The 24,315-nt window shown below is 44.4% G+C and overlaps 2 protein-coding genes across 3 annotated transcripts; one reads left to right on the forward strand and one right to left on the reverse strand.

Annotated features, from left to right (window-relative positions):
* Positions 1–326: 326 nt before the first annotated feature.
* LOC306714813 (uncharacterized protein) lies at positions 327–12,589 on the reverse strand. Of its 2 annotated transcripts, none has more exons than XM_079184954.1 (7): positions 12,381–12,589; positions 5,269–8,706; positions 3,274–3,978; positions 2,988–3,037; positions 2,837–2,898; positions 2,427–2,744; positions 327–1,984 (listed from the first exon to the last, which is right to left on the reverse strand). In XM_079184954.1, the coding sequence occupies exons 2-7, from the start codon at positions 8,542–8,544 to the stop codon at positions 1,968–1,970; spliced, it is 4,428 nt and encodes a 1,475-aa protein (XP_079041080.1). In that variant the 5' UTR covers positions 8,545–8,706; positions 12,381–12,589; the 3' UTR covers positions 327–1,967. The 2 variants fall into 2 exon arrangements, with proteins under 2 accessions (XP_079041080.1, XP_079041079.1); XM_079184953.1 differs by lacking the exon at positions 12,381–12,589 and adding an exon at positions 10,227–10,334.
* On the forward strand, positions 11,851–20,046 carry zfta (zinc finger translocation associated; the record flags this gene model as incomplete). Its single annotated transcript, XM_079184958.1, has 5 exons — positions 11,851–12,318; positions 13,038–13,553; positions 17,039–17,404; positions 17,567–18,022; positions 19,562–20,046. The coding sequence occupies exons 1-5, from the start codon at positions 12,195–12,197 to the stop codon at positions 20,044–20,046; spliced, it is 1,947 nt and encodes a 648-aa protein (XP_079041084.1). The 5' UTR covers positions 11,851–12,194.
* Positions 20,047–24,315: the final 4,269 nt, after the last annotated feature.

Genomic DNA, 24,315 nt, shown 5'->3' on the forward strand with positions numbered 1-24,315 from the left:
CACTCAGGATTTCATGCGCTCAGCCAGAGTGACCATCAGCACCAAACTTCTTCCATTTAAGAATCACGGTCACCACTGTGCTCTTGGGAACCTTAAACTGAGCAGAAATGTTGGAGCATTTCTCACATCGTGCCTCGACGCGATGCGGCCTCTGAGCTCTGCCAGCAGTTTCTTCCCCCTCACAGCTTGTTTTTTCTCTGATATGCATTGTCAGCCGTGAGGCCTTCTATAGACGGACAGCCGTGTTACATTTTGATCTGAGGTAAAATTACATAATCAATGTGTGAAAAAATATCGAAAAAATAAAAAATAAGCCCAAAGGTAGAAAAGGTTTATTACTGAAAAGGCATTGAAACATTCCCTTTGAACTGGTAAACAAGTCATCAAGTCAGAATTACATTCTCAGAAGGTAGCATAGCTTGGTGGCTTCCAGCTATTTACACCATGTTGCAGCTGTGCAGGCAGTCTTCTATACAGCTTTGTGCTCAAACAGAACAGAATTTTATCATTTTACTCTGAATGAAAATGGTACAAAAACATGGGAATGTATATCATAAGTGATACACAACTGTTCATCCTTTTACTAACTCATGCAGGAAAGCCTTGGACTCTCAATACTCACAAATGAGAAACTTCTCTAACATGGAGCTCTCTACAGATATGAATAATGCATCAACAATATTATCACTATAAAAGAGGAGATTCAATAAATAATGAATACCATTGCTCCAAATATTGTGAAACCGCCTGGTCTCATACATCTCACAACCACTTTAGTATTTTGTGTATTTACAGTGAAGAGGGTTGGTTAGATGTTGTATGTCACACGGTGAAGCTGATATGAACTGCAGGAGATTTGTACACATTTGAGAAAGTTGTAAAAAAGTTGTCTGGATACAAAAAGTTGTCATGGAGGAACATATGTAAGCTTCGGGGTTTGAAGAACAGTTCTGGACACCCACGCAACAATCCAACAACTAACGAGGGTCTAGAACAGCCTTGGACCTGAACGCAAGCCTGCCAGTATAGCAGAGGAAACCTTCATACAAAACTGAGAGCAACTGTTTAGCTCTTGTGCTGCGTGTGTCACACTGTTTCTTTTCTCACAGCTATAATCTAAATTGACTGTTTAATGAATTGTAACTATTTCATATTAATGTGTCAGTGTTGTTCAGCTCTGATGTGATGTCTTTTTTACCCATTGTATCTGTTAGTTGATGAGCTCCTTACCCTATCTCTAAGGCTGAGCCCGGCCACCCTACGGAGGAAACTCATTTCGGCTGCTTGTAATCGCGACCTTGTCCTTTCGGTCACGACCCAGAATTCGTGACCACTGGATTGAATTAAATATTTCCCAAACTGCACCGGCCACGGCTTCATCCTACAGTAAGTAGCGTAGTGAGGAAGAGGAGTTGAGCAAAGCGGCACAGTCAGGGGAAATATAGGATGTAATTATGAGTTCAGCAATGAGAAACATTTCAACTAGTGTGGGTAGATATTACATGTGGGGTCACGCACACTGAAACACTGACTGCTTGTAGTTGTCGAGGATTAAAATGGCTTAAAGGTAAAATTGATTTTAGAAAGTAGAGCAGTAATATAAAATTATTTCAATATAGGTTTTTCTCTGTGTTCATAGGTCCAGGATGATTTTAGCCTAGCTTAGTACAAAGACTATTTACCAGAATGTTGGAGTTCTTTAAATATCAAAAGAATCTTAGTCATCATAGCTTGGATATAAAAAATGTCCACACTGACTGTCATAAACCCACATTACAAACCTGGTAGGAAATGAGGTAAAGCTGCTCGTTGGGATGAATGTTCCCAATACAGCATTTTCTTTCAAGGTGACTCTCTATGAAGGTAAACACTTTGATACAATTATAATAAATAAATAAGACAAAGTGTGGGCGTTTTCTCCTGGTCTGTGGTCCTCAGGTGTCTCCTGCAGTCCTCTGCTCTGCTCTTCAGTTCCTGTGTGCTTCTGCAAAACAAGTCCAATAGGTTTGGCAAATGACAAAACAGCAGCATACTGGTGTTCTGCTCCACAGACTAAAGCCAAGTTCACCCGACTCAACTTGCTGTCCTGTAATCGGGAGTCTTGAAGTCGTTGTGGTTTGGCTGACTGGAGATAGGGGGTCACACACTACAACATCTGTCATTCGGAGGAATCTGTGACGAGTATGTCTGGTCTCCAAACTACGTATTATCCCAATCACACACCGCGATAAGTGACACGGGAAATTACGTAATACCATGCAGATTTTTGGGTTCCAAAAATAGAAACAAATGCTCCAAGTTGTTTGTGCTTCTCTTCTAGTCATGCTTGTTGATGTTGCGTTCTGGCTCAATTGCAATCTGGCCCCTTCACCCTAAATACAGCGGCAAGCTTGGAGACACGCGTCTTGTCTGCAGTCATACTGTACCTTCCAGGGCCCCGCTGTGCTGCTGGAGCTGGCTGGTGAAGAAGCGTTCCCTCTGGGACACCTGCTCGTCCCAGGCCTCCAGTATTTGCCGTTGCTCCCTGGGCTCCAGGGCTAGGGTGTCCGGGTGGGCCTCGTCGATGTGGGCCCTCACTCCCTCCAGGCTGTGGGAGTATTGCAGCTCCCCACACACCATGCACACCAGCAGCTGGTTGAGTGGATCGTAGTCCATGAGGTAGCGGTTCCTCCACACGGCGTCTGAGACGGGATCTTCCTCGCCGTTATTATTCTCATAGTCGGTGAACAGAAGCTCTGAATCATCTGAAGGGACAGTTGAAAGAGAAACGGTTTTGTGCCAATTTGTCCGTTTTGAACCATTTAGGCGATTCAAAGTGACATAGTTAATACTTCACCTTCGACTGGTGCTGTGTAACCTGAGAATGAAAACAATCCCGGGTCGGTGTCCTCTGAATTGCTGAAAAAGAGAGCAGTAGTTATATTCATTATTATCCCACATTGAGCCTGCAGCAAACTGGTTTGATGTCAGTAATACTAATTTCCCACCTCACTCGATGTTCGGAGTCCTCAGAGGAACTCACCCACTGACCAGAATCCTACAGTCAGAGAGAAAAGGGTTGTGGTTTGAGAAAACATAAAGATTGCGATAAACAAACTTCATGCTTGAATGAAAACGTACATGATTTGTGAACAGACATCTCATCCCGCAAACATACGATTATCTTCCACTTCAGCACAAATGTAACCTGAGTGGTGTTTTGTTTTGACTAATGTCTGTTCTTCATCATTTAATACGACCATAATAAATAGACAGTTTTTATATACAGTATACCTGTGTTTGTGGGTCCTGGGCAGGCAGAATGGGCTTCAAGTTGTTGGAGGTTCTCCTTGGGCTGACTCCCTTGTCCCGAATGGCCTTCCTGGCTCTCTGTTCCTTCTTTTTTATCCTCCAGTACTCCCTCTTCCTCCTCAGAAAGTCCTCCTCAGACTCCCCTGGGATGGGCTTTGGTGGAACCATGGAGGTTATAGATGCCAACTTGGTGGGAGTATGTATCATATGTGTGGGACTCTGCAGCGGAGAACAAGGGATCTTTATTGGACTGAGGGGGGAATTTGGAGTTAGAGGGGGTTCAATGGGTTGAAAGTTGATGCTGGACAGTGGGTTGTCTGGGGGCTTCAGAGTAGGGAGCGAGGGGGCCAAGTCCAGGTCTGTGCTTCTGGACATCCACTTTCGTGAACTTGGCATGGCTTGTTGCAAATTCTCATGAGCTCCTTGACAGTCGGACACGATCTGTGAAGGTCCAATGTTCACATGGCTCCGCTCACTTCTGGGTGAACAGGAGACACTGGTGACGGGCAATTTGAACTGGAGTGTGTCAGGTGACTGTTCAGCATTGCATGTCGTTGGGCTAACGAGCAGGACAGAGGGGATAGTGGTCACTGCAGTCAGAGAAGCTAGGGAGGGCTTGGGCTGGAGGGCTGGTTTCCCTGGAGGATTTACACCTTTAACAGTGTTCATAGTAACAACACCTGAAGCCTGAAACAACAATATGAACAGGAAAAAAATCATTTATCTCAGTTTTTCACAGGCAAGCACAATTAAATACAGCAACCAGACAATAATCTTTCTGAAATATGTGTGTTTGCCCCTAGCTAAACTAGGCCCCTCTCCGTCACACTCCTCTCTATTTTTGCTGTTCAAGTGTCAAATGCCAGACAGAGGTTTGTGGTGTAATGACTCAGGTTTCAGCTGGAGAGGGCACGGGCCATGTCGACAAACTTTGCACTCTTTGTGTTCACCAACAAGCCTCAAGGCAGGCACTGGTATCTTAAGCTGCAAATTCAGTAGAATCAGGGTTCATCATCTATTAAGGGTCGCCCCTGACAGTGCTGCCCAGCAAATAGCTTCTTGGTGCTCCTGAGCTATTTGCACAAATTTAAATTAGGTGATATGAAGACATTTGGCGTAAAATTGTGGATGTGCAAATTAGCCTAATTGCAAAAGCAAAGCTAATAGTCACATGCACTTTAGAGAGTTGGTGGTAACTGAAGCGCATTCATAAGGTGTGTCTCACACAGACTTTCCAGTGATCATGGATGAACTTAATGTTCTTGCTCGTAGCAATTTATAGAGAGCCAAAATTGCCGTTAGCCGCTGTTTCACAAATTTCTATAAATCAATAGTTGCTCATTGCTAAAACAAATCCACTGCCCGGGTAACAACTACTGTAGCGGTTCACAATTGAATACGTGGTATTTCAACAAAGGCTGATTAGCATACTGTTAGCTTTCATGAAAGGAGTAGACAACAAAAGTAATTATTAAGAGTTAAAAGTAACTTCCATGGGCTCAAACTGTTTTAAAAACACACTCCAATTCCAAGGTGCTCAGAGATCAGAGATTGTGGAAAAAGTCAACCTACAAAGTTCAGTGGGTCTGGTAGAGTGAAACAGTGTGAAAACTTCACATTGTGATTGTGTACCCAACATTATCGTGGTTATTAGTATGATCAGGATACTGCTAAAATGTGCTGAAAATGTTCAAAAAGTACAGTTATACATATACTGAAGTCACCCTTTGAGGCTTATCAAAATGTACAAAAAAAGTACAAACGCACATGCTATTGTAACAGAAGCTAGCTAGCAAAGGGAGCAGGACTTCAGCTCTGTAGTGATTGATTGTTGCTTCTTCTAAACTTTGCCCCCCCTGACTCCTTCACTTCATCTCAGTTCAATATTAGCTACTTGTTACAACATTGACACAATGTTTGAGCATCTACGTGTTGCGGAAGGTACAAAATGATCATTATTCCCATGTGTCACATCACCTGAATGTTTTTCTGGGAGAGACGACTGCTGCATTCTCCCTGTCTGTCCCGCTGCCTGGCCCTTAACCTGGCCCTTTGCTGCCTCTTCATCAGCTTCCAGTACTCCCTCTTCCTCTGCAGGCTGAACAAACCGCTGCGCTCGGTCACCACACTGAGATATCCTTGTTCTGGTCGCGAGTTGCTGTTTCGGCATTCTTCCTGTGCCTGACACTGTTGTTCACACTGTGGTTGCTGTGGTTGTGCTTGATCCATGGGTAGGTGATGTAGCTTTGGCGGCTCTGGGGAACAGCAGCTTTGATGGTCTGCTTTCTTGGTGCAAAGCCTCTGGGTTCTGCGTGGCAAAGAGGCTTCCACGTTGGGGTTTACTATAAAGTTTGAATGGGTTTGGGATGAGTGCTCGCAGGTGGGAGGCAGGACTACCTCGCTGGAGGTGGGAAGAGGTGGGAGTGTCTCGCTACTTTGGGATGAGTCCTTGAGATCAGGGCTTGGTGAACATGCCTGTACCAAGGCATCGGAATCCGGCGGCCAGCTTTTTATCTCCAAAGCCAAGTCAGCAGCAATAGGAGCCAACTCATTCTGAGGTAAATTTGGCTCCATCTCTTGCACTGAGGCCTCTTCCGCTGACTCCGTTTTAATGGCAGTCTGCTCACTGCTACACTCTGTCACTGTACTAAGCGATTCTTCCAGGAGTTTCTTCATAGAGGCTACGGCTAGCAGAGTGGTGGCTTGGCTGTCTGCATTTAGAGCTGGGTCAGGCTCCGCATGAGGCGCTGGAGGTGGTGGTGGTGGGGAGGTTGGGGCTTTGATATCTGGACAGATGGCTTGTTCTTGTTGAGAATTTAGGTCAACTTCTGGCATAGACTCACTCTCTTGTTTTATCTCATTTGCATGTGGCGTTACCGGCACACTGTTGTTGGGGAGAGCTTGTGCATTTCCTGTCTGGTTAGGTAGACTTCTGCCTGGTGGTGTGGTGGTTATTGCTACTTGCTTCTGGGCCCTCCTCCTCTGTAAGGTCGCACTGGCCCTGGCCTGTAAGACGCCCTGCTTCAATCGAGCAGCACGAGCTGCTCGCTGCTCTCGCTTCTTTATCCTCCAGTACTCCCTTTTCTTTGCCATCCTCTCCTCCTCTGTCAACTCTGGATCCAGAGAGAGCGCCAACAGTGATGTCGCATTACTTGAGATGGCCATCTTCATGACACAGCCCCCGATGTTGGACCCCGCTGTTGATCCTCCAGAAACAGCATTTTGACGGGTTTGAGGATGAGTGAGTGTGAGCTGACTAACAGTTTGGATTGCTAACTTGTGTGGATTAGGAACCGCTGTGCTTTCAAATTGAGTCCTTTGTCTGATTGGGAATAGTTTTGGAGGCTTGTTGACTGACTGCCCAGCAAGAGGAAAAGAGACTTTCACCTGAGCTGGGCAGAGGGGAGGAGGGGGCTGGTTTACACGAATGGGTGTTATAACTCTTCGTTTCGTATTAGGTTGGTGCTGAGGTTTTGTGACGGGGGTGTTATTAGGAACTACATGACACTCTGTGTTGTGATCTGAAGGAACCTGGGGAATGTTAATGGTCACTGTGCCGTCCTCCTTAATGAACCCTCCAATGGTCTCAGAGGCGTGGGTAAGGCCGCTTCCTGCTGACTGGGCCAGTGCTCTGGCCCTCCTCATCTCCTCCAGGATTGACTGGTAACGTTTCACTCTTCGCATCAGAGAGTCCCTCTCCTTCAACCGAGACTTCACTTCCATCGACAGCTTAGCTCGCTGTTCGCGCTTTTTAAGCCGCCAGTACTCTCGCCGTTTGGCTATTATCTGCTCAGGCGTGTCGTTGGGGTCGATTTGGGGGAAATTTCTGGAACCAAAGACTGAAGCAAGTAACGGGGATTTACATCTTATATTTCTTTGAATCATGAAATTCTTCTGGGCATCGATGAACCTCTGCCTAGGTGTTTTACATCGTGCTATCCCTCGAGCAACATTAGAAAGATGCATATAACCTGGAAACTTTCTCATTGACTCCCCTGGCTTTCTTAAAGAAATAGAGTCACATGTGATGGCTGTCTGTGTTGTCCTGTTCCCATGTGGATTTTTTACCTTAATCCGATCTGCTTGCAGGTTAACTGTAGCTAAACTTCCTACCCCACTTTGCAGTTCATCATTTTCTCTTTTGGCAGATGTAAATGAAGTTTTGACCTGAGTAGGACACTGTATCAGGGCAGCTCCTCTCAAAAACGACTGAGATGGAAGATGCTGAAGAATCTTGCCTCCCACAAGTCCTGTTTTTTGTCCCGTTTGCCTCCGAAATGTCACCTCTGCGCTCTGCGTCCTTTCTCTGGCTTTAGCTATCTGAGCTGCCAGCTTTGCCCTCTGCTCTCGCTTCTTGATCCGCCATTGCTCTCTGCGCCTGGCTGCTCTCTCCTCCTCTGGCTCTGGGGAAGAATGGGAGTTGCTAACACCTTTAACCCTCTGCAAGGTGACCAAGGCACTCTTTGTTCCACTTTGAGGTGTTGCGTTCGCTGTTCTGCCCTCTGTCTTAATAGAGTCTTGGACACATGGTGAAGACATAAGAATCATGCCTGTGGTCACATTGGTGGGTAAGAGTTTGGGCTGAATGCGCAACGCAACTTGTGCCTTATGTTGTGTTTTGGGGACTGATGCGTCCTGAATAGACACACATGACTGAGGCGTTGTTTCAGCGGAGCTGCCATTGGTAGTTCTGGTGACTATGAATGGAGGCACTGAGGAACGGGTGTTCAACTGGGTTCCACTGGGTGTGGGTGAGGTAACGGCTCCGCTCACAGCACGCCTCGCTGTGGCTGTGCCCCTAGCAGCTTTGGCTGAGATGGAACATGATGCTGGCAACCGAGGTGAGGCCCTGTCAAGTTTCATTGTATGGAGCCACTTCTCCTTTTGGTTTTGAGTGGCTTTAACTGAGCGGCCCCCGACTGTATTTCCACTCTGTGACGCAGAAGAGACGGCAACTGTTTTGCATGAGTCATTACTCTGCAAAGGAGAAGAGAAAGCAACAAAAGGGTTGGATAAAGTAGAATTGACCACTGCAGGGGCATGCAGGTGTAGGAGCTTTCCGCCTTGCATTCCCTTTCCTCTGCGCTCCGTAAGTCGGGCCCTCTGCTCTCGTTTCTTGGTTCTCCAGTATTGTCTCTTTTGGGTGAGGGTGGCATCATCGTATTCTGAGGCCGGCCGGTAGCGGTGGGACGTTAAACCACCCTTATCTTTTGCAGTTGGCATCGCCAGCTTGGACGGCCCATCAGTTCTCATCCAACAGTGCTGGTTGTCTCTTCCCTTGTCGCGCTGATTCAATTCATCCCGTCAGTCTAGAATCCTCGCTGGCATCAACTTACATGGTGTCCTTCTACATGATGTTTTGCTCTGCTGAGCAGCTGCCAAATCTCACGGACATCACATCGGTATGCGGGTGTCCTGACGAATAGAAAGAAAGTGTTACTTGCATGTTACTTTGTAATAAACTTGGTAACAGTGGAGCGACCTGAAGCAAGAATCTATCAAACAGGTTGTAGCGAAAACATTTCATGTCATGTGTCTTTAAAAAGGAGATCCCGGCCTTCTGAGGACAAAGTGGACACACTGATAAGATGTAATAATCCCAGTGGCCATTTTATTAGGTACACCTGTTCAATCAATTCAATCCAACAACTGAGCCCTAAATTCAATCCTAATATTATAATGCTTAGGATATTGTTTGCCATTTGAATATAATGCTGTCCAGCTACAACCTCAATAATAAACATGTAGTTGAATTAGCACTTCTCGGGACATTAATATCTTTGTAGAGAGAATATGGGGCAGAGCTGTGTTACTGGATCACATTAGATATCTCATTAAGTGAAGATCAAACCATTAATATGCAAAAAAAAGTTAACATTACTTTTTCACATGTAACATTTACATGTTAAAGGCACAAGTGACAACTATTTGATGTGAAAAATATACAAACATCAATCTAACATGTAATATCACATGTGAATATTTCAGATGTGATGAAGTCATACTTGAGCACATGGGGTTGTGAAGAATTCACATCATAATGGCTGACATGATGTCACAGTTGAAATGTAAGACACATATGAAAACACCAATTTGTGATTTTATGTCACATGCAAATCACATTTCAGATGTGACGAATTCACATTACAGCCCACTGTGGTTTTATCACGTGAAACATTGTAAATTCAATACGTTCACATTATGTGGTTAAAGCAATTTGTGATAACACTCAGTTTATTTTACTCTTAATTTTTCTTCTACTCTTTTACTAAAACAATATCACATTTGAGCTCATGCAAGTGTTCCTATTTCCAGAGATCCTTGTTCAAATGGATTACATGCTAATCAAAAGACAATGCTACTGAGACCAAGACACCCATCTCCTCTCTCACAACACGATTTCCACGTGAGGCAGAGTACAGCTTATAGTTGGATACATCTTATAATGCCGCATTTTAACATATGAATATTAAATACCCCGTCCAACGGCATCTTTGGTGATATAAACACGTCGCGTATATGTAGAAATGTGTAGCCTCACGTTGAGCTACAGGAACCAGGAAGGAAGCAGAGTGACACTGTCCCTTTAAACCTGTCCCTTTCTATCACAAATTATATCTGTCGAGAGCCATTTTTATTCTTTATTCTGCGACTATTTGATTTTAAACGCGGCGAAGCGACCGAGCTAAAGCGCAATTAGCACAACACACCGAAACGCTGTGGGAAAAATGCGACATTTAGGGCGTAAATCGTGCCTAAACCGCTGTCTCTCTCTCAACGGCACAATGGACAAGCTCTTCCCCCTGTTGTCCACACGGACGGGCGCCTGTCTGAGTCTGCTGCCTGCCTGAAAAGAAGCGAGAAGCCCCGCACATTGTTGTCGTAAAAGCACGACGGTCGGAAACGTGTGGAAGAAAAACATGCATACCCGATACCTTTTAGTTACACCTAACTTTCCGGGACAGTTTTTGTGAACGTTTTTTTTGGACAGATACGTTGCCAGGACACTGCAGCTACTTTCCGCCAGCCAGCCGTGCTCTCTGAGGCTGCCTTGACAACGCTGTAAAGTACCAGGATGTGGGACCTCGATGCCTGCTCTGCGCGCGCTGTGTGTGTGTGTGTGTGTGTGTGTGTGTGTGTGTGCGTTCACTCCGTGGCGTGGACACGCAGAGACAGTACAGCACAACGCCCCCCTCCGTTTCAAAACCATTAAGTGGCGTTTATGAGAAATAATTTCACTAAATTGTGGCTACGAGCTAATAGGCGACACGTCCACCTGGTCTGCTGCTAATTAGGCCTCACCTCACTTGTCCTTTCAAGATTTAGTGAAACCTTAATTTGGGACAGGACACACATTCAATAACCAACCAAGAGGACGTTCGGTGACAATGCACAGAGATTACATAAAGCTCGCAATAACATATAACCGTTTACCAATTTGGCGCAGCTGGACAAAGGTCGATTGATTTATTGGCTCTTTCTAGAGATGACCTCATTTCATGTGCAGAACCACCACAGATTGGCCCCGATGCGATTTGTGGGTTTGAATAATAAGCACAACGATCAAATGGGTATCATTAATTAATAGGCACGTTTGATGAAAGAAATGTGTTGTAGTGGCGGGAGTTGGCTTGTAATACAGGAAGTAACCTATAGTAGGCTGATGAAAGTCTCTTCAGAAATCTTTTTCAAATTATATTTCAAGAAGCGTGAGAGGGGCTCCAATGTCTCATAGAATTACATTTTTTAAATTTGAGTAAATAACATCAATTTATAATTAAAGCGGGCCCATTAATCTCTACCAACACAAGTACAGTCTGGACACATTTGTCTCCATAAATCATCTCTAGGGGAACACATCAACAAACTAATGATATTTTTGATTTCTACAACCATACCACAACAAAAAATAACACCTGATAAGATAATGTATGATTAGAGCGTAAGTGCTTAAACGTTGTTGTAAAAACAATTTATATGCAAAAGTGCCACAAATGTTTTCCTGTGGTAGCAAACTGAATATATGGGGGGGGGGGGGGGGGGGGGGGGTCCATTGTTCAGACAAAGCAAGCATTTTGAATATGTCAATTGGGCTCCTGACCAAAAGGTGGACTGTTTATTAAAGCAAATACTGGGGAAATCAATCAATAATGAAGTTCCCTATGTATAATAGCGCAGGTTGTTGTCTGAATATAGCGTGTTAAAAAGGACTACACATGATGTGTTTTTAGAATAAAGTAGCCTCCGACCCCCCTGGATCCCCAGCACAAAATATTATGAGCTCGAGCTCATGGGGCCCTGATTTCCAATGGACCCGCCTCGTTTTTTTAACCGATGCTTTGCCGAACCAACCCGCCTCTACCCTCGCATGATTTTGTGAGAACAACAGCATTAGTATTAGCGGCTTATCAGTATTAGCGCCCGCTGCTCTGTTTGCTCCCCCCCCGGGGTGGGTGTGCATTGTCGACGCTGCTACTGTCTCTTTAAATTTACCCAGGAGCCCCTTAAGGAGCCCCAGGGGCCCCTAGTCGGCTCCCCACCCTGAAGACAAGCAAGAGCCTTAAAATACATTACTGGAGGCCTGCGCCGAGGCGCTTCTGCTCAGCGCCGGACGGAGGAACGGGCTCTAATCGCCGGCGGAATACATGATAGTGTGATTATATGAAAAGTTAACTTGGCTCCCGTGCGGGGCGCGCGTGGGGGGGGGACATCGTAGAGGGCTCCTCAGCGATGGGCTCGCGATAGAGCGCCTGCCAGATGCGTGTCGAACGGCGCCCGAGCGGTGCGAAACATGTCACTGTTGTAACGTGTTGTCGTTAGTGTGACATGTCCCGCTTCAGCGCCGCGGTACGGTGAAGGAAGGAGGACCACTATCCACGAGTAGAGCAGCGGCCGGGCCAGTGATGGAAGAGAAAGAACCGGGGGGAAGCGAGCCCGTGGACCTCCGGTGTGCCGAGCAGGCTGAGCTGCTCTCATTAATAATAAGCGGAGAGGAGGAAGCAACGCAAGAGGAGAGTGACTTGGGAGGTAAAAAAAAAGAAGAAGAAGAAAAAAAAAAAAAGAGTGTTATTATTTATTGTGTTTCTCACCGCAAAGTGGGACTGCGTGGCTGTCAGAGCCACGGCCATTGTCAGACAGCCAGTTAATCCGTGTCGGGGACAATGCCGTGGAGCAGCATGGCCCCTCCGTCTCTGTGGCTCCTATAAACAAAGGCTCAACAGCACGCAGGCAGGCGGACCCGAGAGACACGCAGCTGCCATCTAGTGGACAGCGGCGGCACAGGCCAACGAATAAACAATAATAATGACTTATTGGAATAAATAACACGTATTAAATAACACGTAACGTGATATGAACGAAGAATGCTTGGAACAGTAGACCAGGTAAGTTTCATAAGGAGTAGGCCCTAATAGTGCTAAAAATCAAACAGGGGAATATGTGAGCCATCAAAGACAGCTTACAATATTACATTTTGAGAAAACATCATTCATCCAGAACATGTTACTTTCTGTGATTCTCATGATGCATTTTATATCAAGGGAGACCCACCTGTGTACAACCCGTGTGTGAAAGCATAGACAGTACATTTATGGAAACAACACGTAGTCAGCACACAGAGATTGTAGTCCGACCAATACTCATATCTGTGGCCAACACCAAAGTTATATATAAAATACAATATATACTAACAAGGACATTTTTACGGTGTAGTAAACAGGGTTGATCTGGTTCCTCTCTTGTTCCAGATGAGGACAGTCTTGCCAATGGCCACGGTGAGGAGGAATCAGAGGCCGGCATGGCCACACCGGTCACATCTCCAGGCACCAGCTACTGGAACATCACAGACGGACCAGACCAACCGTTCCTCCTCTCCCCGGCCCCAGGGCCCTCCGGACGTAAACCCAGGGTCCAGAGGGCCTCGCGTCCGGGCCTGAGCCGGATCCCGGGACGGGACCACCGCCGCTACTACCACGAGTACTGGCGCTGCGAGTACCTGATGGACTTCGACCCCCAGCGGCACGGGATGATCTGCATGGTGTGCGGCAGCTCGCTGGCCACACTGAAGCTGAGCACCATCAAGAGGCACATCCGGCAGAAGCACCCCGACTCCCTGCTGTGGAGCGCCGCCGACAAGGAGGTCATCCGCTCGGGGTGGGAGAGCCACCTGAGCCTGGGGGGAGTTCAAAGGTCGTACAGCTCTGCCGCCGCACCGTCGCCTCAGGAGAAAGAGGAGCAGCCGGACTCGGACCAACACACTGCCGGTGGGTAGGACCCTCGGCTTTAGTTCTCTAAAGCTCACACTTGGGGGCAGTATGGGTTTAGGTCTTGGTATGGTGGAGGAGAGGATGATGTAATGATTCAGTGATGTTGGAGCTGGAGAGGAAAGGACTGTGCCAGGACATAACTGAGCTCAGGTGGCTTATGTTTACATATTTCAGACAACAGAGAACACATTTAATATTTAAATGCTAGATTACCCTTCTTCACAATGCAAGGCAAATAAAGCAAACTCTATAGCTTCAATTACAAAAAACAACAAAATATGATGAAATAGTTATTGTTCATGTGCCTTTGGGGAAATCTGACATCTGAGATTTAAATTTAAATTCAACTAAAAACCCAGGATACAAATGCACAACAAAAGCAGACATGATGAAAAACATGGTCTGTAAAATGATCCCATTCAAACAATGACATACACATGTTCATCTGTTAGCTTTAGAGGTGTTGGTCGGCATTCAATTAACAAACCCAGGCTGGCGGATTACTGCTTCCAGTCTTTATGCTAAGCTAGGCTAACCACATGTACTCAACATATGGGTATGAGATTGAGAAAATGGATCAAATAAAGTGTATTTCTAAAATACTAAACTATGCATTTAACCTAAGTAGCATAGCATTAGCCTTCTGCCACATTTACTTTCCGTACAGTCGGCCTGGAAGTTAAAGGTATCCTGTGGATCGTTAGACCGCTAGTAGTGCTACGGACCAATGTACGCACAAAGGCAGTGAAGAAGAAGACAGCCAGCTAGCAAACATTAAAAATGGGCTCTTGTAAGACAGGAAATGCTCCGGCACATTTAGGCTCTAAGGATACTCACATTGTGGTTTGCTGAGTAATGCTGAATGTAAACATCACTTTGTTTACAAGACAATTCCACCTTAAATCTTGTTAACTTATCTGAGCTGTAAACAGAAGAGGTGCTTCAGGTATGACACATGGTTGATTTTTCAGTTTTATTGATATTAATATCATTCAGCATGCAGTGACAAAATGTCTGTTATATACACTGATATCTGTAAACGTTTGCTGATATTTGCTAACATTAGCCACGATAAACCGCTGGTCAAACCTGGGCCCCGTTCCTCGTACGTGGCTAACTGAGTTAGCCGGATAATTTTCAGGATGAGATTACATAAGTCAGGCTTTTCGGTTCCACGAAGCAAGTTTGGCAAAATCACGATAGCAACACATCCATAAACTTGAACCTGCTCCAGCGCAGGCTAACTTAAGTTTAGCTGCCACTCCCCATGAAAAAAGTGTCAGCTCCCTTCCTCAGAGATCCCATTGATGAAGGAGGATATTAGTTAGATTAGCGTTTTATAGGGAGAGAGTTCTTCGAGATCGCCAAGATCCGTTATCACATCATGACTTATTTACAAGACCTTCTCGAGCCAGACATTGAACACCACACGGCGCAGCCGAGCATCGACTGTCTCACAGACTGGATGCAGCCTCGCACTTTTTTGCGAGTGGTTCATGTTTGTACAGTGTCGGTGATGCAGAGAACATCGGGAAAGCCGCTGCATGCCGTGCTGTTCGTAAAGTTTATTTGGCGATTAAGAAACTTATGGATGTGTTCATTACATCACCATGGCACATGTTGTATTGATCACCATTCTGAATAATGTTTGTGTGCTTAGTGTTTACTTGCTCCCGTGTCCTCTTGATGGCTGGTTGAACTACATGATGGTTGAAAGCACTCATAATGATATGACAGTATTATTAGTACACCATAGATATCATTGTTGTAGAACATGATGAAGGTGGACTCATGATAAGAATAGAGAGAATCACACAATTTATTTTCACTGCTTATTATGAATAATACATACACACCACCCATACACAGATTCACACACACATATTCAAACTCCTAGTTCTATATGATAATCTACACATACATGTATATACACATATATATACAGGACTGTCTCAGAAAATTAGAATATTGTGATAATCCCCATACGTGTGATTTAGTTTACTGAACCAAGCTGAGTGTTTTTCAAGGCTCAGGAAACCCTTGCAGGTGTTTCGAGTTAATTAGACGATTCAAGTGATTAGTTGAATACCCTACTAGTATACTTTTTCATGATATTCTAATATTTAGAGATAGGATATTTGAGTTTTCTTAAGCTGTAAGCCATAATCAGCAATATTAAAAGAATAAAAGGCTTGCAATATTTCAGTTGATTTGTAATGAATCCAGAATGCATGACATTTTTTTTTTTTTAATTGCATTACACAAAATAAAGAACTTTATCACAATATTCTAATTTTCTGAGACAGTCCTGTATATATATATAGAACATGATACATAAGTGCATACAGTACATATATCCTCATAAGTATCTATTAATTCGTATCAGTTAGATACTCTTTGGGCTTGTTTTTATCTACTTATTCTGAAAGAGTTGAGATAATTATTTTCGCTATAGATCTCATTAGATGATGCATTCCATTAAGCCTACTGCCAGCAGGTACATTTAAAGAAATATCATCTGATTGATTGGGGTGATGAGGCACTTAAAATTAGCCGATACATTTTCCCAACACTTACGCATTTAACTTGTCTGCGATATGTTGCCATGCTTCTTGTTTAGCCCTCGCAGCGGTGGCGGTGTTAGATTTCGCCATGATTATGGTCTTGAATTCCTCATATGCGTTCATGATCATCTCCTGCTCATCAGTGGAGAAAAAAAGAGGCTCTTTCTTTGAGTTTATTTGCCGTTGTACTGTTAGAAAATCATGGTTTCGGTGATCGACGCTTCCCCCTTTTGAAGTAGGACGGGCACGCGCAATTATCCGGCTTACTGAAGTCTGGTTCGAATTAACGAGATTGTTTGAGCGCGGATCAGCCTTTGAGGAACCGAGATAGCCTGACTTCAATCATCGGGTTAATTTAAGCTGGATAATAGGACATTTGATCGACTTAGTTGAACCACGTACGAGGAACGGGGCCCAGACCAAGTAAGAGAGCAAAACAATAACGAGTTCAAGAGAACAAGTGTGCTCTCTCCTCTTTGGCGGGTCACATCGTTTCACCAACTACATGCAAATTCAGCCCCATCAAAGACCTACTCGTGATAACTTTGTGTATTAAAATGTGGCCATTCAAATTATGAGTTTGATAATAAAACTCAAAGAGTTATTATTGCATTCAAGTTGAGTTCTGATATCTTTAAACAGAAGCGCTGTTTTATTGGAGATACTTTCCTACACATCTGTCTCATCATAAAGTAAAGACTTCATGCATCATCACAAAGGACGTTATGGATCATTGTTTTATTTCCTCTGTGTTAAAACAGACGCTCGTACACTCGGGCCCATAGATAATCATTTAAAAAAGATAGTTTTAAAGCCGTTTGGCAGCAGTATCTGAAAACTTCCCCCTGCAGTGGAAGCATCAACAAATGACACAGTGGCCAACAGCCGTGATAAAAGCTCTATATTTTCTAAATACAGCTGAACCCCCGGAGCCGGTGACACCCCAGGAGCAGCCACAACAGCCCCCCAGTCTGCCCCCCGGCTCCGAGGAGGGTGAAGCCTCCCAGCCCCAGGAGGAGGAGGAGGAGCAGGACCTCGTGGGGCCGTCGGCCCGGACCCTGGAGCGCTACCTGAACGACTCGCTGCACGCCTGGTTCCGCCAGGAGTTCCTGATGGAGTACGAGGCTGAGGCCGGCCGGCTGCTGTGCATGGTGTGCGGGGGGGAGCTGCCCTCGCTTCACCTGGACCACATCAAGAGCCATGTGCTGGACACCCACCCCAACTCCTTGGTCTACAGCTCCGTGGAGAAGCACTGCATCCTGCAGGCCTGGGCTCAGGCTCACGGTAGGAATAGGAGATGCAGCAACAATACCATCAATACTGATGATTTGTTTTGTTTTTTTATCATTGAACAACCTGTAGCTGTTAAATGCCAAAGAAGTAAGCTCAGTTTATTGTTTAATCTTTCATATGTAATTTGTCGTGTGATTCTCTGACCCATAACAGATCAGTCAGAAAACTCAATCAAATCAGAGCCCGACACCAAAGAAGGCGGGTTGGACCTCTTTGCTCAGGAAGTGAAGGCCACGCAGATCAACTCAGACTTGTACCCAGAAGGCGGCGGCACTTTAACTCAGGATGCTTACTTCATCGCTGAGAATGGAGGCGTCGGAGCTCCACAGCGGGGACCCGGGCCCCTCCGGCAGCCCAGGAAGAGGCGGCTGCACGAGGGCGACCCGTGGCGGCTCCGCCTCGACTACCTGGTGGCCCACGGGCCTCAGGGCCGCGGCGCCTTCTGCATGGTGTGTTCTCAGGTCCTGCATGAGATCAAGGTCAGCAGCTTCCGCCGCCACATTCAGGAGTGTCACCCCGAGACGACGACCCTGAGCCGGCAAGAAAGGGAAGCCATGGCTGCTGCCTGGACCAAAGATTCTTCTAGTGAAGGGACGCAAGTTCAAGATGGTGAGAAGCATTTACTGCTACTGCTACGGTTACTGCTACTGCTACGGTTATTGCTATTGTTACTGCTACTGCTACGGTTAATGTTACTGCTACTGCTACTGTTACTGCTACTGCTACGGTTAATGTTACTGCTACTGCTACAGTTACTGCTACTGCTACTGCTACTACTACTGCTACTGCTACTGCTACAGTTACTGCTACTGCTACTGTTACTGCTACTGCTACAGTTACTGCTACTGCTACTGCTACTGCTACAGTTACTGCTACAGTTACTGCTACTGCTACTGTTACTGCTACTGCTACAGTTACTGCTACTGCTACTGCTACTGCTACTGCTACAGTTACTACTACTGCTACTGCTACTGCTACTGCTACAGTTACTGCTACTGCTACTGCTACTGCTACTGCTACAGTTACTGCTACTGCTACTGTTACTGCTACTGCTACTGTTACTGCTACTGCTACTGCTACTGCTACTGTTACTGTTACTGCTACAGTTACTGCTACTGCTACAGTTACTGCTACTGCTACAGTTACTGCTACTGCTACAGCTACTGCTACTGTTACTGCTACTGCTACAGTTACTGCTACTGCTACTGCTACTGCTACAGTTACTGCTACTGCTACAGCTACTGCTACTGTTACTGCTACTGCTACAGTTACTGCTACTGCTACTGCTACTGTTACTGCTACTGCTACAGTTACTGCTACTGCTACAGTTACTGCTACTGCTACTGCTACTGTTACTGCTACTGCTACTGTTACTGCTACTGCTACAGTTACTGCTACTGCTACGGTTACTGCTACTCTTACTGCTACTGTTACGGTCACTGCTACTGCTACTGCTACAGTTAATGTTACTGCGGTGTAGAAATAGGTTTGTTTATTGAGGTAAGCTGCAGATGACAGGGCTTTATTACTTATTCTCCATGATTAGAAGTATAGTTTATGCTGTTTTTATTCACCTATTGTTCTCAATAGATTCAACTTTGCCTTTTATTTTACCGATGTTAAGCCACTGTCAATACAACTCGCCACTTCCTGCACAAATGTTTCACATTAAAAGCTTTTGACTTACATTTCCACTTAAATTAATTTGGCAGACATTTTTGTCCCAAAAAGAAAGTACTGGTTTTTAAAGAATTTTATTGTGAAACAGTTGCAGTTAGCATTGCATTTGCAGTGAACACGTTATTGGAAATAATGAGTGAATAAAACTCAATTTTTTATTAAAAAACAAACTAATTTACAGCCTATAATAACTGAATTCCTTGAGAAAATGTAGTGAGTGTTTGATTTGACAAAACAGGATGAATCTCCTGATGGGGATATTATGTTCTTTCTTTTCGACTCATTTGGTGATTTAGTTTGATGAGACAGATTTTCTTACATCCCAATCTTGACACATTGCACTTTTAAGATTTAAATTATGACATAGCAGCTTGTGACGAGCGCAAGGCTTTTTTGTTTGTTAGCAGTCAAAGTAAAATGTTTCATTCAGTCTAACTACAGCAGCACCCTCCCTGCTGTGTTCAGCAGAAATCAACCTGGGCGAAGCCGATGTCCTAAATACCACGGCAGAGACGGACGAGGACGCCTCCCCCGATGTGATGGCGCACGGCAAAGCTGTGAAGAAGGAGGAGGGTGTGAGCGGCGGGAAGGGTAAAGCAAGGGACGACGGCTCCACGGCCTCCCGTCACGGCCATTACCCCGGGAAGGACCAGCGGAGGAACTACCAGGTGCGCTGGCGGATGGAGTACCTGATGGATTACGACTGTCGCCGACACGGACTCATCTGCATGGTGTGCGGCGCCACTCTGGCCACGCTGAAGGTCAGCACCATCAAGAGGCACGTCCAGCAGGTGCACCCCCACTCCCTGGACTACAGCCCGGAGGAGAAGCAGCAGGCACTGCTGAGCTACAACCAGGCCGCCCTGCACTTCATCCACTCCGACGACTGCTTCTCCTCCCAGGACCATGGACACACCGAGCTGGCTCCCGCTCCAGCACACTTTGGCACTTAGAAAGGGCTTCCGTCCCCCCCCCTTTCAGAAGCAGCCCTCCACCTTCTCTCTTAAAGGGAAATTCAAGTATTTGCCAAACAGGGTCTTATTCTCGCTCCTTTGCCCCCCTCTGACTTTGTTCCAAATTTCCCAAAGTCTCTACATTGCAGCTGCAGAGGAAAACGTTAACATGACGGACAAACATCTGAGAATTTTGTTGGCAAATACATTTCCTTCTTAAATCCGAATCTGAGAGTAAGCAGGTAGCAACTATCACAAAGGAAATGTCACAACCAGAAAAAATGTCATGCTAGAAAAAATGAAAGTCCAGCCCGCTCATTTGAAACTAAAGACAACAGTTGACCTCTGAACCGATTACAAATCATGAGGTCCTCAGATGAGGTTCGGATCAGACCAGCATTGTGGCTGGCTAACACTAGCATGTCCATGGGGGGGTCATCCCTATGTTCATAGGGTCCTCATTGTAGGAGATTGGTTAAAGGTCTGTTCAAATGGATAAATAATGAAGGGAGATGAGCATATCTAATGCCGTTTGAATGATAGAAATTCAGCCACTGTGGAGATATTGACATCTCAAGTCAAGAACTTTGATTCAAAGAGTCTAACATCAGTTCATCATTACACTATAAGCTGTAGCTGGCTAATTCCTACATATTGACCAGGGAAACATCCGCTGAACATTTGACCTCAGAAGAAAAGCTTCCTCTAATGGTCCATTGAGAGGATGTTGAGCAGGGGATCATGGGAACCCAGGGACATGGATGCACCTCCCGTCTCTGGCTAGCTAGCATGTTAGCAGTTAACGCCAACTAGCCCTGCGAGTAGTCACTACCCAACCAATCAACCCATCAATCAGTAGTCCCTGATACCGAAACAGGGCTTTAGATTTTTCTCTTGCATGAGTGTCTGGACTTTTATTTTTTTCAACTCCAAATTGGCATAATTGTATGCAATTTCATGACTCCAATTTCATATTATTTTGTATTTATTTCAGGCCCAGGAGGGGTCCAAGAAGGGGTCCAGGGCTTGTTTCTGGTCGGGGCCTGAATCTTCTGCTCTCAGGAAGTTAGAGTCTTCGTTGAGGCCGAGGTGAATTAGTTTTACGATAATGTGTCTGAAGACAACACAGCACTTTGTCCCCCAAAAAAGTACTAGACCCGAGCTTTCCTTCTGTACAGCCAATTGAATGAGACTGTGTTTGATGTAATTGCTGAAGACAATGAATGCCAGAGTGCAGTCCCCTTTCTCTCGTCTATTTAATTCCTTGTTTACAGTGGAGGAGAAGTTCACCCATTATAATGAGATATGTTATCTCTCTGTCAGTCTGCTTCCTTTCCATCATCTACATCCTAGCTAAAACTGCACAAAAAATAGAAAATGTAAATATATGAAAAAATAGAATTATTTTTCCTTTATACAAGCACTTTTATGCACCCGAGTTTCTACAAAGCGTGTTTGTATTTATGTCCAGTTTTTCTACTTCATTCAAGATTTCAATGACATTGTTCTTTAACGGCGGGACGAACGCTCGTTGGACTTTTGCTTTGAAGAGTTTGCTCCAGCTTCGTTTTTTTTTCATTCACTGTACAAAATGTGCGCAACAGGAGACGTTGAAGAAAAGCTTTCAGCTATCAGAGAAAGAAACATCTGCCATGAAATGTCACGTCTTCACCTGGAAAATGTAACTCAGGGATTCTGTTCTCATCCACAAACGTCTCATCAGTCGTCTTTAAGTCCCGTCTGAAGATACTGGATACTAGTGTCAGCATTGGTTGTATGAATACAACAGTGTGGAGGCGACCGCAAAACAAAAACAAATAAACTGAGATTCCAGTGTATTTTGAGAAAAAAATAATTTCAGAATAAAGTCAGAATTTAGAAAAAGAAAAAACGAATGTGAGAAAAAGTCATATTTTAAGAATCTAATATAAGAAAAAATATATTTGGAGCATAGAGTCGGAATAAAGTGGACATTTTGAGGTAAAAAAGGTATGATCAACAAAAAAAACACGTTTGAAGAAAATAGTCAGAGTGTAAGAATTACATTTTAAACATGTCTTATATTAATATTTTGAGGGAAAAGTCGGAACGTTTGGATAATAAAGTCGCAAAACAACCAAAAACAAGCCTGTAATAATTTAAGAATAAAGTCCTAATATTTCAAGTTGTAATTTTCCAAAATATGCATCGGACCGTCAGGTTCAAATCCCTACCAGTGCCCCTGTTACTCTGTTGTACATTGACAGAATTTACTCAGGTGAAGCTTTGATACAAAGTGTAAAAATGAAGGACTCCACTCTGACAGCAGAGAAACGCTCATATTCCCATTTCAGTGGCCCCCACGTCACCCTACAAGACTTCTGAGATAGACAGCACTTAATTATTCAAAATGAAGTAAGTTACAGTGAAATGAATGATGGAGCATGTGTGTGTGTGTGTGTTTATACTGTGTATGTGTATGCTGGTGTGGAGAGACCTCATTTTTCTTCAATCTCACCTCGTCTGCTCACCTTTCATTTGTACATGGCCGACGTGTGACACATGAATTCTCTCCTCCATGATGTTTGAATAAATACTCAACACTGCGAGGCTTCCTGCTGTGGACATTTACTTCTCGTTTTGTTTCCTCTGAATGCTACATGTGTGTATGTATGTATGTATATATATATATATATATATGAGAGCTGGAATGTTCTGGTGTCCATAAACTTTTATGCCATACAGTAAACCCCAAACATGAAGTGTTTTTTTAGATATAGATGACTTCTGTCGTCATGGGAACCAGCTGCAAAAAATATAATAATGATCACAATCTATTTTTACATTAAAGAGTCAAATCAATCAAGCAACAGAAATGAATTAAGCTCAAAGGTCCTGATTGTGATCTAATTATCAGATGCAGAAAACATGGTAGCTGTTTTTTAAAATGTATTTTATCACTGAAATGTATGAAATATTGCATCATATGTATGAACAAATTTGGGTTGCCAGGTTGTGGAAAAATGATTTTGGCTGGTGTTTATCCTCCAGAATGGCTTACTTCTCATTGGCTGGCTCTTTAATGGAGGCAAAGTCCCGCCCCTTCCGATGAACCACCACAGGACCTTTAGTAGAATTAATAAATATAGAAGTAATAATATGCAATCTATACCAGTGGTGGGCCAGCAAGGCCTCTCTGCTGGCCTAGACAGAATCACAAAGTTATAGCTATTTTATAATTGAATTATTTTTCATAAATACACTACAAGTATTCTAAATATTTTTTTCCCATTAGCTTATTATCTCATTGCACAGTTTCTGTCTTCCTCTGTTGCTCTGCTTCCAGCCTGCAGCGCTGCTTCCAGTGCAGCTTGTTTTAAGTAGAGCTTTGATCCAATCAGATTTCACCCCTATGCTGTCTCTCAGTAAAAAAATCTGCCCGGAGGTCTTTAGAATTACAAGTGAAACCCTTTGCAGTTTAAGTGAATGGGGACAATATTGTGGATTGTCATAGTCTCCAACCAATCAGATCTTTAGTTTCACATGTTGGACGTATTCTTTGACGTATCAGAGCTTCTAGCTGGCCTACAAGTACGTGATCATTAACGTGCGGCTTGATTGGTCAGTGGGCTAGTGTGACTGTTGTGAAACTAGCTAGCAGAACTTTGTAGTAGTAAGAGTTAAAGTTTAAAGATATGTTTGGCGGTGACAATACCAATATCTGCTGCCTCTGTCGAGCGGACATTTTCAGCCCTCAAACGCATTAAAATGTATTCAAGAAATACAACTGGGGAGACTCGACTGTCTTCACTGGCGTCCATGAATCGAGGAGGACCTCTGGCTGGAACTGAACCGCACCGATGTTCTGTACAACCGTGTCATTAAACTCTTCATTAACAAAGAAAGGAGGATGGACTTTGTCTTTAAGTCTACAGCAGCTTTGGTAAGTGAGCTGCTTTTGCTTTTACATCTGCAGTAGCGTTACTACTGTGTTAATTTGTCTATGGTGTCGTTTCTATGATATGGTTAATATTGTTCCCTCTGATGTGAATATTTGAATGGCGTGTGCGGCGGAATACGTGTTTTAGCACTGCAGTGTTGCTGGAATGTGCAGAGGCCTGTTGAATCATGTTATTTGGGTTTTATGTTATTCTACCTGCTTTATTGTCATATAAATGTGACTGGTTCTTGTGAGTTTGTTCTTGTCATTGTGTTAATTACATTGAGTTTGACTATATGCATTGTCCGTTAATGACGAAGCATCCCGTCATGCTGGCGTCATAATGAGGT

The sequence above is a fragment of the Pholis gunnellus genome (genome assembly GCF_910591455.1).
Source record: "Pholis gunnellus genome assembly, chromosome: 23".
Taxonomy (NCBI): Eukaryota; Metazoa; Chordata; class Actinopteri; order Perciformes; family Pholidae; genus Pholis; species Pholis gunnellus.